Below are 17,457 nucleotides of genomic sequence, written 5' to 3' on the forward strand. Positions count from 1 at the left end.
TTTGGTGTGGTCCTGCAAAGTGTGCATGATGTAGTCCCCTTTTAGAAACCCTTAGACTGGCCATCTGGTCTACTTACCTTTGGAGATTGGTCTGTGGTTTTTTCCCTTGACCATCTGTGCTTGTCACAAGCGCTCCGCTCCACTCCTGATTAGCATTTTTCATAGTTGGGTCTCTCGGTCCCTTGAAGCCAACAACACTCCCCTCTCTTTTTCTGTCTCACACTCGGACAGGTGATCGGGCGCGCCGCTCGCCTCGGAAGCTTCCCACTTCCCTGAAGAAGGAAGAGAAGAAGTGGGTCCCTCCCAAATTTTTGCCGCACAAATACGATGTCAAGCTGCAAAACGAGGACAAGGTAAGGCGCCGGCTTTTGGCCTCCCTGTGCAAAGGGATGGGGCTTAACCGGCAGGGCAATTGAAAACATCAGCGATCTGGTGACGCAAGAAGGTTGCGTGGGCGTTGCGGTTGCTCAGCCAGGAGCCGTTCCCTATTAAAGCAGCCGTTTAATGGTGAGTAGCTGAAAGCCAGCGGAGAGCCGGGATGCATAGAGGCTTCTTTCTCTTTCTCCCCCAGATCATCAGCAATGTGCCAGTGGAGAGCTTAGTCCGTACCGAGCGTCCCCCCAACAAGGAGATTCTGCGCTACTTCATCCGCCACAACGCGCTCCGGGCTGGAACGGGCGAGAACGCCCCCTGGGTGGTCGAGGACGAGTTGGTGAAGAAATACTCCCTTCCCAGCAAGTTCAGTGACTTCTTGCTTGACCCACATAAAGTGAGGAATGAGGCGAGATCTGTCTGTGTTGTGGGAAAAGAGAACAAGGACAGAAGCCCCCTTCTGTGACGGGTGGTGATTCTTGGCCTCTTTGAAACTCTGGGGTGGGTGGGCTGGGGAGGCCATGGTGAGGTAGATCTTTGCTCCTCCTGGCACCTTTTCTCCCTGAGAGTCAGGACGCCAGGCCAGCAGGGAGAAAAGAGCCTCAATTGAAAGGAAACCTCAACACCAGGTGTGGTGGCCTCATAGGCTGGTCCTCCTTGCATCCTGTCTTGAGGTGAGGCAGTGAGAGGATGAACAGCTAGGACATTGCAGGGAACCGCAAAGGGGGAAAACTGGGTATTACATATATTGAAACGTTCTATAATGTGATGACACTCTAGGGCAAGTTTTGAATTGAGTAGGATAGGTGGGAATAACATGCCTGTGCTCAGGAATTCTTCCAGTTGCACAGAATCTCTCATTTTTGCACAGGAGCATTTAAAAAAAACCTACATCTGAATCTTCCTGTCTTGTGGGTTTAGCATCCAGGAGCCTGCTTGAGACCAGTCCTCAAACGCCTGCTCTAGGAGGCTCTGAGAGAAATAACCATTGCAGGCCCTGGAACTCCACATTCAACTGTAGGTGCAGGAACTGACCATTTTGTTTCCCCTTGGATTCCAGTACCTGACGCTCAATCCCTCCACTAAGCGGAAGAGCGCTTCGTCGCCCGACCGGAAGCCCTCCAAGAAGCCCAAATCTGACGGCTCTCCGGCAGGCCAGGGGCTGAGCACCTCCCTGTGGTGCAGTGTGCATTTGAAGAAGACCATAGTGGGCTCCCCGCTGAAAACCAAGAACGCCAAGACCCCCACCGAGGAGCTGGAGGAAGTGATGAAGATGATGTCCCCCGGGCGGCTGGGCGGCAACCTGAACAAGAAGCGGTTGGGGAAGTCTCTGGAGCCCAAGCAGCCGAAGCAGAAGAAGAAGCTGATGAACGGGCAGAAATCTTCGGGGAAGTCCCGGTCTCCCAAGAAGGATTCCAAGATGAAGATGAAGCAGATGACGCTGCTGGACATGACCAAGGGCCCGGCGAAGGTGTCGAGGGCGCCCAGGAGTTCCGGGGGCAGCCCCAGGGCCTCCAGCAAACCTCCCAAGCACCTCCCTCCCGCCGCCCTTCACCTCATCGCCTACTACCGAGAGAACAAAGACCGGGAGGACAAGAAGAGCGCCCTGTCCTGCATCATCTCCAAAACGGCCCGGCTGCTGTCCAGCGAGGACCGCGCCCGTCTCCCCGAGGAGTTGCGGGGGATCGTGCAGAAGCGCTATGAGCTCCTGGAGCACCGGAAGAACTGGGCCTCCATGACGGAGGATCAGCGGAAGGAGTACCTGAAGAAGAAGCGGGAGAAGCTGAAGGAGAAGCTGAAGGAGAAAGCCCGAGAGCGGCGCGAGAAGGAGATGCTGGAGAGGCTGGAGAAGCAGAAGCGCTACGAGGATCAGGACCTCAAAGGGAGCCTCCTGCCCACTTTCAAGCTGGTGGACACCCCGGAAGGGCTGCCCAACACCCTCTTTGGGGACGTGGCCATGGTGGTGGAGTTCCTCAGCTGCTACTCGGGGCTGCTGCTGCCGGACGCCCAGTACCCCATCACCGCCGTTTCCCTCATGGAAGCCCTGTGTGCCGAGAAAGGGGGATTTCTCTACTTGAACAGAATTCTGGTCATCCTCCTGCAGACGCTGCTGCAAGATGAGATCGCGGAAGACTATCTCGAGCTGGGGATGAAGCTGTCCGAGATCCCCCTGACCCTCCACTCCGTCTCCGAGCTGGTCCGCCTCTGCCTGCGCAAGTCCGACGCGCAGGAAGAGAGCGACGCTTCCGACAACCCAGAGGAGAACAAAGACCTGGCCGCCTTCGAGGACAACGAGGTGCAGGACGAGTTCCTGGAGAAGCTGGAGACCTCAGAGTTCTTCGAGCTAAGCTGCGAGGAGAAGCTGCAGATCCTCACGGCCCTTTGCCACCGCATCCTGATGACCTACTCTGTGCAGGATCACGTGGAGGCCAAGCAGCAGGCGTCGGCGGAGCTCTGGAAGGAGCGGCTGGCCGTGCTGAAGGAGGAGAACGACAAGAAGAGGGCCGAGAAGCAGAAGCGGAAAGAGATGGTGGCCAAGAACAAAGAGAACAGCAAGGAGGAGAACGGCCTGGGGAAGGGGGAGAGGAAGAAAGCCGGGGAGGTGGAGAAGGTGGCCAAGGCTGAGCCGCGCGTGGAAGTGGAGGCCACCGAGGACATGATCAGCACCGTCAAGAGCAGGCGCCTCCTGGCCATCCAGGCCAAGAAAGAGAAAGAGCAGCAGGAAATGCAAATGAGAGGTAATTGCTGGGAAAACTTGAAAATGGGCGGGGGTTAAAGGGCCAATAAAAAACACCTTACAAGAAGGGGTTGTGGTTCCAGGGAGTGGGGAGAAAGCTGTGGAGCATAGAGACAGCCAGCTCCGAGCTCTTTGCACGGAGGGTCCTTCCCGAGCATCTGGGCCTTATAAGAACCAAAAATCATGATAAGCACAAGAGACAAGAATGTGGTGCCACCTTTAAAAACGAACGACTGTCATTTCACGAGAGCCTTTGTGGATCAAGGCCACTTCTTCAGACCCGTAGAAGCCCACCAGACTCAGAGTTTAGGATGTGTGCTATGGATGCGATTGTTGTGCTGGGTGTCAGCCCGTTTGAACCCAGAAGGCCACCAGCTCTCAGCCTTGCCAGTGAGGAAGCGCCCAAAGGATGGAGGGAGACTTAGCCTTGTTCCATGGAGTGCCGTTCCTTGGCCAGTCCCTCTGTCAAAGGCGAGCCAGTCAGTTTATTAACTGGTAACTACCGTTATTTTGCGGGGAGCTCATTGGGTTTCTGTTTCCTACCCCACCCCTTCTCAGTAAAACTGGAGCGGGAAGCAGAAGAGGAGAGAATTCGCAAGCATAAAGCTGCCGCAGAAAAGGCCTTTCAAGACGGTATCGCTAAAGCCAAGCTGGTGATGCGCAGGACGCCCATCGGCACAGACCGGAATCACAACCGGTGAGAGAGAAGAGCTTCTTGGGCCTGGCTGGGAACTCCAGAAGGCCTCAGACAGGCTTGGTCCCCTGCGTCGCCTTGTCTTCTCTGTGTGGCAGTGGCTGCTCCCCAAAGGGTGTGGGTCAGGGGGAGATCTTTCTGTGCCCCAGAAATGCTGCAAGGGGTTGTTCCTGCATGACTTCCTGTAGATGGTGAGGTTGCTCTCGACTCTGGTTCTCCTTAGTCAGGTTTTGAGCGTGCATATCTTGCTCAACCCTTGTCCCCGTTTTCTTCTGGACCTCCTGTAATTGGTTCTTGACTTGATGCCCTTCTTACCCCCAGTGCGCCACCCTCACCCCTGGGCGTAGGCCCTTAGGAGCATCCTCCAGACATCTTTGCTTTGGCACAGATACAGGCCAGCCCTGCGCTCTGCAGTGAGGGCTGGGCAGAGAATTGCCTTCTGAACATTTCATAGAGCAGAGCAGCTGAGCTTGTGTTTGAGGCAGGATGTGGGAGTCTGAACCGAGCCCCTTACGTTTGGCATCACTAGGTACTGGCTCTTCTCAGACGAGGTTCCTGGGCTGTTCATCGAGAAGGGTTGGGTGCACGACGGGATTGACTATAGTTTTACACCTCCTGAGGAGGAGGCTGAAGAAGAGGAGGAGGAGGAAGAGGAAGAAGACCAACAAGGTATGTCTGATTTCTCTGCCATCCTTTCTTAGTCAAGTAAAGTTGTTTGTCTGGATTGTATACTTGTAATGTGACAGAATCTTTCCGCTGCTGCTCAGTAGTGAGACAGAACATGTGAAGAATTCTGCATTGATCGAGATTTATGCTGATCAAACAAAGTCGTTAAAGTACGGCCATGTTAGTTTTATGTCTCGTATAATCAACAAAATCTTTTCTTTCCAGCAGCACTATGTTGTGGAACTGAAATATCTGTTGGGGAGTGAATGGAGTGACAATTTTAAAGTCCTGTTCAGTTTTTTTTTTAAAGTTTTCTTTGGGTATTAATTCTGCTACCATGTCTACCACGCAGTTAACAGAGTAGCACACGAAGCTCAGATTTTAGAACTGCAGCCTGGGGTGGGAGAAGGGAAGATGCTGATAGCCTTTGACATGCAGAATTTAACATGAGTCAGGAGCTGCGTCTGCAAACGTGCGTGCTTCCCCTAGGTCGATGCCTAGGAGGAATCAAATGGCAGGTTTGAGTTTTAGCTGTACTAGTGCTGGGTCTGCCGCTGTTGGCCAACCCATGTTGTGTCTGTGTACCTGTCATTGTGTTGCAAATGTTAATTTTACGAAATAGTGCATTTCTGAAAGCAGCAAACACACACCGCACAAAACAACAGTAATGGGTGGAGGTCAACCCAACCTCACTGGGTGCCTGCCGCCTGCCTTCTCATCCTGGGGCTGATCTTTACAGACCCTCCGGAGGAGACCCTGGTGGAAGGCAGCGTCCTGAACACTCCTCTGCAGGGAACCCTCCACATTCCGGAAGTTCCTGTTGAGACGACGGTACCAAAACAGGGACAGAACCTGTGGTGAGATGTTTTTCACGTCTTTCTTTCAGGCGGGAAGGAAAATGGACCTTGAGCGTTTGTGGGGAGGGAGGATATCTGGAAACATACTTGCAGGCTTCAGTTCATTTGGGGGAGCAGACCTGATGGATCCGTAGGACCTGTGTAAGGGTTGGTGTGCCGTTCTGTGGCTGATCTAGGAATCTGTTCTGGTTGGGAGCGAGTGGCCTCTGAATTTCACCCTGTATCTTGTGTGTGTTTTGGTCTTGTCCTCCTAAAGAGGCCTTTGCCAGCCTATGGGGAGGAGGAGTTTTTTCATGCAGTCGAGTTGAGTTGGCTGCTTACAGCTGTATCCCAAACTCCTGCTGCTTCCTAACTTTGCCAGCTGGCCGCTTAGTGGAATCTTCTCAGTCCTCTTGCAGAGGACATGGTTTCAGCAGGAGAGCCTGTGAAGTAAACTCCTGATTTAAGGAAATGGTGGCTCAGCACTTTATACAGATGTGGCACTCCAGAGCCAGACAGATCCTCTCCCCCCCCCCCGGTTTGGAAAGTGTCTCTTCTCTGCCCCCCACCCCTAACTGAGCTCTCTCGTATCTGAATTGCTGAACCCCTTTTCTTGCGCTCTCAAGTTTCTGTGAATGAACAGTGCGCCCTTGTGCCAGCAGGGGGCGCCTACAGTTTGTGAGTTGAGAGACAGAGAGAGAAGGAGGGAGAAGCACATTGCCCAGAAGTTGGTTTAGCCCTCATATTCCTTTAGGCTGAGATGGGGAATTCAGTTAATAAAATGAAATACGCTTAAATAAAAGAGCAGTTCAGGGTACTTGAATTCATCCAGGTGTTGTCAAGGGATTAGTCATGGCAAATTGGGGGTGGGGGGCACGATACATGCTTCTCTGGGTGTTGAGCCCCGTTCTCCTGCCCCCCCCAAACCAGCAGTAACGTTGGAGAGGCGTGTGGTGTCTTCTCTTCCAGGTTTCTCTGCGACAGCCAGAAGGAGCTGGACGAACTGTTGGCATGCCTGCACCCTCAAGGAATCAGGGAGAGCCAGCTGAAGGATCGTCTGCAGAAGAAGTGAGCGAGGGCTGGAGTTACCCCGGGGGAATCTCTGGGTCCAGGGCTGCAGAACCGTGTTTGCCCAGAACCGGGGCGGGAGGAGCCATCGGGAGCGTTTGGTCAGAGGGTGTTTGATGCTCTTCTTGTGTTGAGTTCCTGGGCGTAGATAAAACAGTGCAATGCAAAGTGACTGAAACTGACTGAAGAATGTAAAATGCAGCGTTGACAATGTGCTGGGTGTAGAAAGAGAACTGAGTGCATAAACCATGGGATCACAGCAATATAAAGCACAAGTTTTCCTATGCAGTTGATTTGATGCCACACGGCAAGAGTAAAATCCTTGCCCACCAGCACTTGATGCTGAGAATTGGTGCCGCCCTAGAGGGCTCGACTACAAAAACCAATCCGAAGAGAACTTGCACACAAATAAGTTCAGTGTGTTTCAGCTCTAAAAAAAGCCTTGGCAAGCCGGATTGTTGGATTTTACATTAGGCAGAATATTACTGAGTGCATGTTACTCAGTTAGTCCTGCAGGTGTAAGAGGTTAAAGCGGGAAACCTTTCCTCCTTTGCTCATGGCTGAGGCCAGAATCCTCTTGTGCTTTTTACGGAGCAGAAAGCCCCACCAGTGTAGAAAGATCATCTGCACTTGGTTTGGCATGACGGCTAAGATAGTCTTCCGTACGGAGACTGTGACTGGTAGCTAAGCCTCAGCGTACAGGACTCGGCCCTGGTTTGCAGCAGTCCTGCATCGACTGAGCATGTCTGGAAGCCGAGGCCTCCTGCCTTCCAGCTTGACTCAAGTGGGAGGATTGGCGATGCCTCATCACCCTTTGATCTCCTTCTCTCTCAGGTATCCAGACATCATACATTCCATCCACTTGGCTCGGAAGCAGAACCTCGGCCTGAAGTCCTGCGATGGCCACCAGGAATTGCTGAGTTTCCTGCGCAGCGACCTCATTGAAGTGGCCACGCGGCTCCAGAAGGGAGGCCTGGGATGCGTCAGCGAGGCGGAGTTTGAAGCCAGAGTGAGGAGTGGGGCGTGCAGGGCAGAGGGTGGGGGGGAGGAATCAGGAGCAGAGGCCCTCGAGTCAAGGGGTCAGGTTTGCCACCACTGCAGTCCCGCTGGGTCAAGAGACAGGTTTTTTTTGGGGGGGGGAGCAGGTGAGAGGCTCGAAATGTGGGAGCCCAGTAGCCTTTTCCAGAACGCTCTTTTAATGGCTTCCTCCTTAAGGCTCCTCTTCTCGTTTTCAGTGGTGGCAACGAGCCTCATTAATGAATCACCAGATTAGGGCAGCTTGGGTTTAGATTGGGTAAGACTGGGTGGTCCATCCAGTAAGCCTGGGAGATTTCTCTGGCCCCTGAGAGGTCACGTCCTGGAGCCCTGCTTTTATACCTTGCTGTTAGAGCCGCACCTAAGAAAGACCTGCCCCATAGTTGTTGAAGCGTTCCCTGTCCATCGAGCAGGAATGGGGAGCTCCCTTCCCGAGGCATTTTATTTTGGAGGAAGGAGATGAAAGAGCCGTCGTGGGTCTGTGTTTTCTTTGTGACCTCAGGTAAGCTCGCTGGAGAGCTTGAAGGACTTTGGGGAGTGTGTGGTCGCCCTCCAGGCCAGCGTCTTCAAGAAGTTCCTGCAGGGCTTCATGGCCCCCAAACAGCAGAAGAGGCGGAAACACCAAGGCGAGGATGCCATTGCCAAGGCGGAGGAGGTGGACGAAGAGAAGAGGGTGGCCGAAGAAGCCAAGGTCTGAAATGGGGTGGAGAAGTTGGGCTTATCTCATCCAGAGAGGGGTCAGGGGAGCGTGGGTGTAGAGGGAAGCTTGTGGGTGCCCAGTGGTGCTGGCGGTGCATCAGTGGAAGGCAGAGGGAGAGCAGGCCACTCCCCCCCCCCCGGGGCAACATTTTGAATGGAGAGATTTTCTAGAAGATCAGTGTTTTGCATTGCAGACGTGTTAGGAACAAAACGTGTGTGTGGTTTGTTCTTCGTGTTGCCTTCAGTTTTCATTCTTCCGGAAAACTACTGACGGCAGCTGCTTTTCTCTCTTGCTCTTGTGTAACCTGCCTGGCCCTCCCTTTCACCTCTTTTTGGACCAGAGAAGCTGACTGGTGGTGCTTGTTCCCTGACCTTGAGCAGCGGTCTGTTGCCTGGCTGCTGTTTTGCCAGACGCCAGGGTTAACGAGGGCCAGAGGGCCAGAATCGTGGAGTGCAACATGGCTCCGACCTGGAGCTCCTTGTCTTAGTCTTGCGCTTTTGGGCAGTGAGCGGAAGCCAGTCTGGGGTCTCTGTCCTGCTTCTTTCCATCTTAATGGGAAGAGAGAGAACAACAGGCAAGCTTCATTCTTAAAGCTTCCTGTTGGTCTGTCTCGTAATCCTTGGAACTGGGACCGCCACACATTAAAGATTTGCTGGGCATTGTGAGCTGTTCTGGTTTCACTGGTCAGAGGACCAGGGGCCTCCAGGGTGTTTTCGTAGCCCTTTGGCTCTTCAGCTGGAGGTCCTGCACTGTCTGTGCCTGCCCTCGCCTCCCCTCCTCTCCTGCTTTGCCTTGCTGAAGGCTTAGGTTGGGGCAGTAATCCTGTGCAGGCCCAGTGCCCCCCCCCCCTCCGCAGCAGAACCTGGGAAGCTGTGCTTGAAAGTCTGATGCTTTCTCCAGCGTAGGGAAACGGGAGCTGCCAAGAGCTGGAGGTTTGTTTTGACCCGGCACCTGAGCAGCCAAATTCCGGGAGCAGCTTTTTGGAAAACCGATGTGTCTGAGAAGCATTCTGAGCATTCGTGAGGGTGGGGGGGAGAGAGAGACCCAGACGAGCTTGGGAGCCCACACAATTTTCCACCAGGTCCCGTCCCAGTGAGCAATCAGGAGGGAATTCTAGACGGGTGTGATGGCTTGTTTTCTTAGGCACCCGTTGTTTGACGCTGCCCTCCCTTCCCCGGATTCAGTGGGAGGGGAATGTGCAGCTCGGCAAAAAAGGTTGGTTTTCTTTGGCTCCAGAATTGCTGTTCGCAGCAAAGGTCACCACGTTTCCCCCTCCCCCCCAACGTGTGATTTGCCTGGGGGAGGGAGAGGGAAATGGGGGAGCCGAGCGCCTACCTGAAATCCTTTTTAAGTGTCACCCCCTTGCCACCTCCCTTGTGGGTGTGGTGACAGGCATGGGTGGGGTGAGCCTGCTGTGGCTGTGAGCAGGATCCTCCTCTAGGAGACCACTGTTTGCACCGAGCAGCAACACCTTCAAGCGCCCCCCCCCCTTTTGCTGGCTCCGGTGTGTAAAAACCTCTTGCGCTTGTGCTCCCATGCCTCAGCCCAACAGGTCGGAGGGCTGATCAGTTTGATTGAGGTGGTCTTGAGGCATGATGGGTCCCTCATCCCCCAGGATCTGCCTCCTGGCCAGTTGCTTAGGGAGAGAGGGAAACCACTGTTCTTCAGAATGGCCGCCAGGGGGCAGCCCAGGCCGTTCCCCCCACCTTTTGGGACCCAGACTTTCTCTCCCCCGCTGTCCCTGCCCTGAAGGGCCAAATCCCCGCTGTTTGTTTTTGCTTGAGGCACAAGGGTTGGGTTTGGATTTCAAAGGCAAGGAGGCAGCCTTTTTTAAGGGGTTTGCTGAGCAGGAATTCTGGGACTCTGAGGTGGTGACGGTGGGGGCCAGGGGAGGGTTTTTTCCCCCCTTTCCACGGCCTGAATTGCAGCTGTCCTGTGTCCCTGGGATGGGAGACCCTTTGCCTTCTGGTCCTGGGAATCCTGAGCTCAGCCCCTTTGCTTTGCCCCCTTGCTTTGCCCACAGATTGCTTCTGCCGTGGAGAAGTGGAAGGTGTCCATTCGCGAAGCCCAGACCTTCTCGCGCATGCACGTTCTGCTGGGCATGCTGGATGCCTGCATCAAGTGGGACATGTCGGCAGAGAACGCCAGGTGCAAAGTGTGCCGCAAGAAAGGTGCGTGCGCACCCCACCTTTGAGCGGGGCTACGGAAGAGGGAACCCCGGGCGTAGAGGCAGCTGGGGGGGGGAAGGAGGAGGCTGAGCAGGCCAATGGGGCACTGCAGGAGAAGGGAGAAGCTTTGTGGGCCTGGGCTCAAGGCAAGGCAGCTTGAGGGAGAGGGACCAGCGGGTAGAGGTCAGGAGGGACCAGGACCCCTGAGGGGTTGGGGACGGCACCCGGGGGGGGGACATCTTCAAGCCGGGGAGCTTCCCTTCTGATGCTGGAGCAGCTTTCTGTTGGCCTATAAGCATGGAGAGGACACCGCCCTCTTCCATAGCCTCACAGCCTGGCTCCCCTGGGCCCCCACCCCTGTGGCCTTGCCTTTCCCACTTCTGTGATGCCAGGCAGTGAGTTGTTTCTTTCCTTCCTTCCTTCCTTCGGACCCACCGACCAGGGGAGGACGACAAGCTGATCCTGTGTGACGAGTGCAACAAGGCCTTCCACCTCTTCTGCCTGAGGCCCGCCCTGTACGAGATCCCCGAAGGCGAGTGGCAGTGCCCGGCTTGCCAGCCCTCCGTCGCCCGGCGCAGCTCCCGGGGCAGGTGGGGTTCTTTTTCTTTTCTTTCTTTTTTTTGTCTAACAAGGTGCAGCCCTTCCTCTTCCTAGACCTCCCTACTGGGTGCCGGGAAGGAAAGGGCAAAGGCCGGGGGGGGGGGTGTAGATGGGGCACCAAGTCCGTTTTGCCAACCCCCAAGCTGTCTTCCAGGGCGGTCCCTCCCTAGACACCAGATGACCAGCAATGATCATCCGGGAGAGATGGGGTTCTGTCCGTGCGAGAAACATCCTTTCCTCCCAGGCCAGGGTGTGTGCCCTGCAGAGAGGAGCACAGCTCATGAGGGTTACTTTTTGGGGGATCGTTGGCTGGAAGCGAGGTGCAGTGTTTAGAATGGTTTCGCCTGTCGTCGTGGTATCGGCAGTGGTCGCTGCAGCCTGTTTCCCACTCAGCGAAGGCCCCTTTCCCTTGACATGGGTGGGCTGGGCAGGGTCCTGAGTCCGGGCAGGCCCGGAGGGTTCCCTGGGAGAAAGCGAAGGACAGCTGCTTCCCTCTTAACCCTTTAGAAACTACGCCGAAGACTCCGTGGAAGAGGAGAGTGACCCTGAGCAAGAAGAATCAGAAGATGATGATGAAGAGGAGGAGGAGGAGGAGGAAGACTACGAGGTGGCAGGTTTAAAATGTGCGTCCTTTTAACGATTCGAAATGCAGGGACCAGCCTGGGTGTTGTTGGAAGCAGGCTACTCAGGGGCAAACGTGGGGGGACACCACAGGTGGTAGGCCGCCTTCTGGTTAGGACGGGTCTATCCTTGTGGAAGCAATTATTTTGTGTATGTGTGTGCATGCGCATGAGGGAATTCCAGGCAGCGCCTAAGCATCACTCTAGGCCCTGGGTGGAAGGCTTGGGGAGGAGGCAGAGACGGAATGGGGGGGGCAGAGTGGCTTCAAGAGCAAGCGGGCACCGAGCGAATGATCCTTGAGGACGGTGCTGGGGGACTGTGCACCAGCACCCTGCGCACATCCAAACTTTCTTGCGCTTTGGTATTCTTCTGGGCCACATGATTCTGATCAAAGGCGGAGTGTGAAAGTGTCGCCGTTTTGCACTGAAACACCTAAGTGTTTTCCCCATGTTTGCCGCTGCCACACGTGTCCATGCCATGTAGCTGGCTAGGGGACTCTGGTAGCTGGAAATCCTAGCCACGCCTGCTTCAGTCCCTCTCCCCCCACTCACCCCTGCTCCCCATTTCCACCCCTCTCAGCTGGCTTCCTTGGGGGCGTTGGCCTTGCAAGGTCAGAGGCTGGGCTCCTGGCGGCCTTCCTTAGAGCAGTGGCCGCTGGCTGCCCTGAGTGTCTCAGACAGACAGCCTGTCCGTCTGTCCTCCCCCTCTGGCTTTGACCTGAGTTTCTCTGGCCCTGCAGAGTATTTTTGGCCCTGAGACCTTTCCGCAGGGGGTCTGTGCAAATATGAAACTAAGCCTGGCAGAAAGGGGGGGGGGTCTTTGCCCAAAGATATGGGATCCATGGATGTTGTGGGGTCTGCATGATTTGAGTCTCCTGCCCACCCCATTCCGGTCAGAGCCTGTTGGTCTGTGTGCAGCTCTCTCTCTCCCCAACTGGTATGGAGCTCCTTCCTGCCCTGAAAGGGGGCTCCTGGGCTGCCAGTATTTATGTCTGCTTTTGAAGTTCATCCAGGCTCCTTCCTGTTGCTCTGGGTGGGGCCGCCGTCGCTAAAAATAAAGCCCCTGCCGCCGCCCCCCTTCCAGCTTCATAGGGTACTTAATAGGGAAGGTCACTGTGGAGAACACTCTCCATTTGGCAGAGCCCCATCTAATCCCTGGTGCGGTTTGGCTCCCGAGGGCTCCAATCGGGAATGTCAGCCTGCCAGACCTATCTCTGCACATGTCAGTGGCCTCAACACAAGGGAGGGCAACCCCAAAGGGCCTGATGGATTGGACGGGAGGGCATGAAAGGCAGGCAGGCTGGGAGGAGGGGCAGTTTGAGTGCCACCGGGTGAAAGTTGGCCTCCCCCACTGGGTTCAAAACCGCCCGCCCAGAGTCTCTTGTTGTGCTGCCGTGCTATTGTTTAGCAGCTGGCCAGAGTAACTTGACACCCAGAGGCTGGCAGCTGACGGGGCTTAGCAGCTGCCTCACGTCCTCCGTGTGGGCCACTTGTCCCTCTCTGGAATGGGGCTGCGCTTGGCCTGCCTGGCGACTTCTCTGGGGGGAGCAGAGAGGCAGAGGGAGAGGCAGGCCAAGCAGAGAGAGAGAGAATGAAAGAGTTCGGTAGGAGGGCCGCCAGCTCTCATAACGGTCTCAGGCAGTGAAGGGGCTTCACCACGAAGGCAAAGGCAGGGATGATTTTCAGCCACGCCGATCGATTGTGGGCCGTGGAGGGGGGCCTCTGTGTAGATCCCCAAAATGCCAAGGAAAGGTGGTGGTTTCAACCCTAAAGGTTGGGCCAGCCCAGCGAGTCTGCTGGGGGGGGGGGAGAGCTCTGGGTGTCTGTCTCGGAAGGGGGGAGGGGATGGGGCGGCAGTAGCACCACCACCCTGCTGGCTACCTGTCTTCAGGACATTAACGCGCACCTTGTGCCCTCTCTTGACCTGCAGTGAGACCCAGGAAGGCAGCCAAGGGAAAGCAAGGGGGCCCAGCTGCAGACCCTCCACGACAAGGCCGGTACCAAGGGAAGAAGCGGGCCCTGCACGCCACCCGAGGGGCCCGGCAGCAGGGGGCGCCCGGCAGCGACGCCAATATTGACGAGCTGGTAAGACCTGCTGAAGAGATCCTGCCTTGTCAGTTTTCAGGCGTTGTTATCAGTTGAGCAGCTGCCTCTCCAGCAATTACCCTCCTCCTCCCCGGTGGGCCTTGTGCAGGGACCGCGCGTTGGCCGGGTGAGCGTAGCCCCTGCTGCACAGCTATGCCAGACATCCGCTCTGGCGGGGCTGCAGCCTGTGTACATCTCCCCCTCCCGCCCCATTAGGGAACTTGTTAAAGGCCCTTAAATAGCAGGCATAGGAGCCTCTCACGAATGGCAGAGCGGGGAGGGGGGTGTCATTGGCATGCTGACAATGCAGAGTGCCACGTCCCTTCCAAAGTAACCCTTAAGGACACTGGACATGGCCAGCCTGCCCGCCGGCTGAAGGTAAATTCCACTGGCTTGCCCCTGGTTGGCATTCCAAAGAGGGAAGCCGTGCCAGGACTTTGCTGGAGGGGCCTCTGCGCCTGCCCAGCCCTCTCGGTATCTGAAAACCCCAGGCTTCGGCCATCCTGCCACGGAGCTGGAGAGAGACGAGTGCCTTGCCCAGATCCCTTTCCAAGGTGCCCGTCCCTGCGGAAGGCGTTTCCCAAAAAGGCATCTGGATCTCCTTCCTGCAGGGTTGCACAAAAGGGGGGGAGAGGCCCTCCTTCCTCCTGTCAGGAGTCCTTCGTTCAGGGGCAGATCCCCCCACCCCCCGTGCCTTCGCCTAAGGGAGATGCCAGGCAGCTGCACCATGGGGATGGGGGGCTCCTGTTGTCGCTGGGCAAAGGCCTGGCCTTGAGCCAGGTGGGCAGCTGCTGCCTGGCATGCCAAACGCCGCCCTTCCCGGCTCTTGGCCCGTGTGGCTGCTTCTCCCTCTTGCCTTGCCAGGCGCTGAGAGCTAGGTTGCCATTTCCATGTCCCTCTGGCCCTTCCGGATGACCCCGGGGGCCGCTTTTGAAGGTCTTTGAAGGCACCCGCAGCCCCCTGGAGAGGAGCTGGGCTGCCTCCCCATGAAGGCTCCTGGCCTGAAACTCAAGCCCAGAGGGGGAGCGTTTCTTGGCTGCCCCATCAAAAGCCCGAGCAGCTGCCCGGCTTGCTTCCTGCCCATTGCCTCAGCGAGAGGTGAGCGGGTCTTGGACATCTGAAGCTATCCTTTGCACAAGGCCCTGCCTCCCCCCTTGCCACCTGCTGCCCAGCGGGAGGCCCAGCCAGGACCGTGCACACCCCCCCCAAGGGGAGCTCTGATCTCCCCAGCAGTCTCCTCCTCACCCCCCCCCCACTCACACCCCACAAGTCCCTGGCCACCTTTTCCTTCCAGAGAGGACTTTGGCAGGATTGGCCGAGGGAAGAGATTTGTGGGGTGGAAGGGAATCCTTCCCTCTTTGGCCCCTTCTGACTGACCGACCGCTCTCTCTCCAGGTGCTTCAGACCAAGAAAGTCTCTCGCCGGCAAAACCTGGAGTTGCAGAAGTGTGAGGAGATCCTCAACAAGCTTGTCAAGTACCGCTTCAGTTGGCCCTTCAGGTGAGACGGCCTTCCTTGGGAGCCATTCCGCCCCAGGCGGCTGGTGGCGGCCCCGAGAATGGGAGCCACTGGGGGCCGCCTCCTGCCACCCCAACGGCCCCTTCTCTGTCTGTTCTGGTTGGAAAGCCCCAAGGTGTCCCTTTCAGCGGCTGTTCACTGCCCAGGTGGTCCCAGGGCATGCGCAGCTCGGGCCCCATCCTGTGGGTAGACAGCGTGCAGCGGAGGCAGGGGAAGGAGAGGGTCCTTGCAAAGGCAGGCACGGCCACCACCCACCTTCTGCCGAGGGAGCCCACCTGCTTCACCCTCTCGGGAAGAGGGCAGATGCCCCAGACCGAGAGTAGCTGTCCCCTCCCTCCTCCTGCTCTCCTGCTGGGATCTGAGCCCCTCTTCTCCCTGGGGTGGGAGGTGGCTCTTTTAGAGCTGCATGTGTGTGGGAGAAAGGATCTGATCCTGCTAGCGCTTGAGCTGGAGAACTGGGTAGTGTGGGTGATGCTTGATAGGAGCCCAGCTGGCAGAGGATAGCCTCATGACCAGAACTGGTGAGGGACCGTGGCAGACCTGTGGCCTTCCTCCCTCCCTTCCTTCCATCCATCATCTTCCTTCCTTCCTTCAGGGAGCCAGTGACAACAGAAGAGGCCGAAGATTATTTTGATGTGATCAGCAGTCCCATGGACTTCCAGACCATGCAGAGCAAGTGCTCGTGTGGCAGCTATCGGTCCGTCCAGGATTTCCTGTCCGACATGAAGCAGGTCTTCTCCAACGCCGAGCAATACAACCAGAACGGCAGCCACGTCCTCTCCTGCCTGGAGAAGACGGAACAGTGCTTGGTGGACATGCTGCAGAAGCATCTGCCCGGCCACACGTACGCCCGCCGGAAACGCAAGCGGCCTCTGGCCCAGCCCAGCCAGGGACTCGAAGAGGCCGATGAGGAGAGCGACCCGGAGGCGCTGGAGTACTCCAGGGGGCGGAAGAGGAAGAAATGAGGGGGCCCTGGGGGAGGCGATGGGACAGGGTTGGAGCAGGGCCCCCCCACCGCGCTGCCCAGATGGAGCTGCCAGGCTTTGCTCAGCCGCCCTGTCTCCCTCTCGGTTCACACTGGCTTCACTCCCAGCAACTCCCTGAAGTGTTTGGTCGGCTCTCCCGCCGGGAAGCAGACGCGCTGCCTTTCCTCAAGCGTGCGCAAAGATGGTTCCCACATGTGTCGGAGGCAGAAAAGGGGCCAGGGATCTGGGTCTGAGTGGAGCCCCCACCCCACCCCAGGTCTGGGGAGGGTGAGAGCGGGGGTGCCCCCGAGACGGAGCTGCAACTTTCCTCTGCCATTCTCCGTGCAAGAAGCGGCAGCCGTCGCTGCCCGATGCAAGTTTTGGATACGAGACTGCCGGTCCAGCCGTGGGGCAGAGAGACTGTTCTTGTATGTAAAGGCGACCACCCTGGAGCCTCCATGCCCCAGCCCCTCTGCCTCCCCCACGGAAAGCCGCCTCATAGAACGGGCAAGCACTTAACCTTCTGGGGCAGGCTCCTCTCACCAGCATCCGTGTGCAGACCAGGACGGCTCGTCTCTCTCTCTCTCTGTCCACTTCTTCCTGTGGGGTGGGGAGAAAGCGGCCCCTCCTTCCCTCCTCACAGCAGCACTTCTTGGCCCCAGGCCACAGTGAGGAACAGAGTTGGAGGGGGCAGATGCTGGTTCTCTCACTTTGTAACCCCCCCCCTTTGTTTTTCTACTTAAGGAAAAGATTCTTGTTTCCAGCATTGATCTTGTACAAAAAAAAAGACCCCTTGTAAGATACAGTTGTCTTGGCTTTGACCTGTCCTGTACAGTTTCTATCGGGGAGGGGGGGTGTTTGCTTTGTATTCCCCATTCCGCACCAACCCCACACCAACTCCCTTCTTCTGGGGTAAAATTGTTGGACGTGTTGCCCCCGGGGGTGGGGGGTGGGGTGGAATCCATTGGATGTCTGCTTTGTAAACTTTTCTGTGTCTCCTTTTATAGCGAACCCTGTCCCCACCCCTGTTTTGGGTTCTGGATCACACACACACACACCCCGATGCCTGGCGCAGTCCGTCACAGCCCGGGCGGCCGAGAAGGACCCACTCAGACCCCCTCTTGTTCAAGGGAAGCGTTTCCATTTGGCCACCAGAGGATATGCCTACACTCACCGCCCACCACCTCTTTCAGGTCTGGAGCCTGGCCATCTGCGGCCCAGAAGAGTCCCCTACAGGTGGTCTCTACCTGTCCTGTCGTTGCTTCCTTTTGGGCAGGGAGAGGGCTTTTCTGCCCTTAAGTCTCCATCACAAGAACCTCGTGGTAACCCAGTTTCCCCTTTTTTTCCGGCCACATTGTTCCTCATCTGGGCACGATCGTCGGCTCTTCCTCCCT

At 56.7% G+C, this 17,457-nt stretch overlaps 1 protein-coding gene across 1 annotated transcript in view; it reads left to right on the forward strand.

Annotated features, from left to right (window-relative positions):
• BAZ1B (bromodomain adjacent to zinc finger domain 1B) overlaps window positions 1–16,205 on the forward strand; it is a 29,168-nt gene extending 12,963 nt beyond the window's left edge. Inside the window, exons 5-19 of the mRNA XM_020801620.3 lie at window positions 232–353; window positions 572–769; window positions 1,433–3,110; window positions 3,668–3,806; window positions 4,333–4,472; window positions 5,209–5,326; window positions 6,275–6,373; window positions 7,208–7,382; window positions 7,911–8,099; window positions 10,132–10,279; window positions 10,719–10,866; window positions 11,384–11,499; window positions 13,427–13,581; window positions 14,977–15,080; window positions 15,694–16,205. Of these exons, the coding sequence (XP_020657279.3) occupies window positions 232–353; window positions 572–769; window positions 1,433–3,110; window positions 3,668–3,806; window positions 4,333–4,472; window positions 5,209–5,326; window positions 6,275–6,373; window positions 7,208–7,382; window positions 7,911–8,099; window positions 10,132–10,279; window positions 10,719–10,866; window positions 11,384–11,499; window positions 13,427–13,581; window positions 14,977–15,080; window positions 15,694–16,063 (3,899 nt within the window). The 3' untranslated portion in view covers window positions 16,064–16,205. The remainder of the gene's footprint in view (window positions 1–231; window positions 354–571; window positions 770–1,432; window positions 3,111–3,667; window positions 3,807–4,332; window positions 4,473–5,208; window positions 5,327–6,274; window positions 6,374–7,207; window positions 7,383–7,910; window positions 8,100–10,131; window positions 10,280–10,718; window positions 10,867–11,383; window positions 11,500–13,426; window positions 13,582–14,976; window positions 15,081–15,693) is intronic.
• The last annotated feature ends 1,252 nt before the right edge of the window (window positions 16,206–17,457 follow it).

Source organism: Pogona vitticeps, chromosome 7 (genome assembly GCF_051106095.1).
Source record: "Pogona vitticeps strain Pit_001003342236 chromosome 7, PviZW2.1, whole genome shotgun sequence".
NCBI lineage: Eukaryota > Metazoa > Chordata > Lepidosauria > Squamata > Agamidae > Pogona > Pogona vitticeps.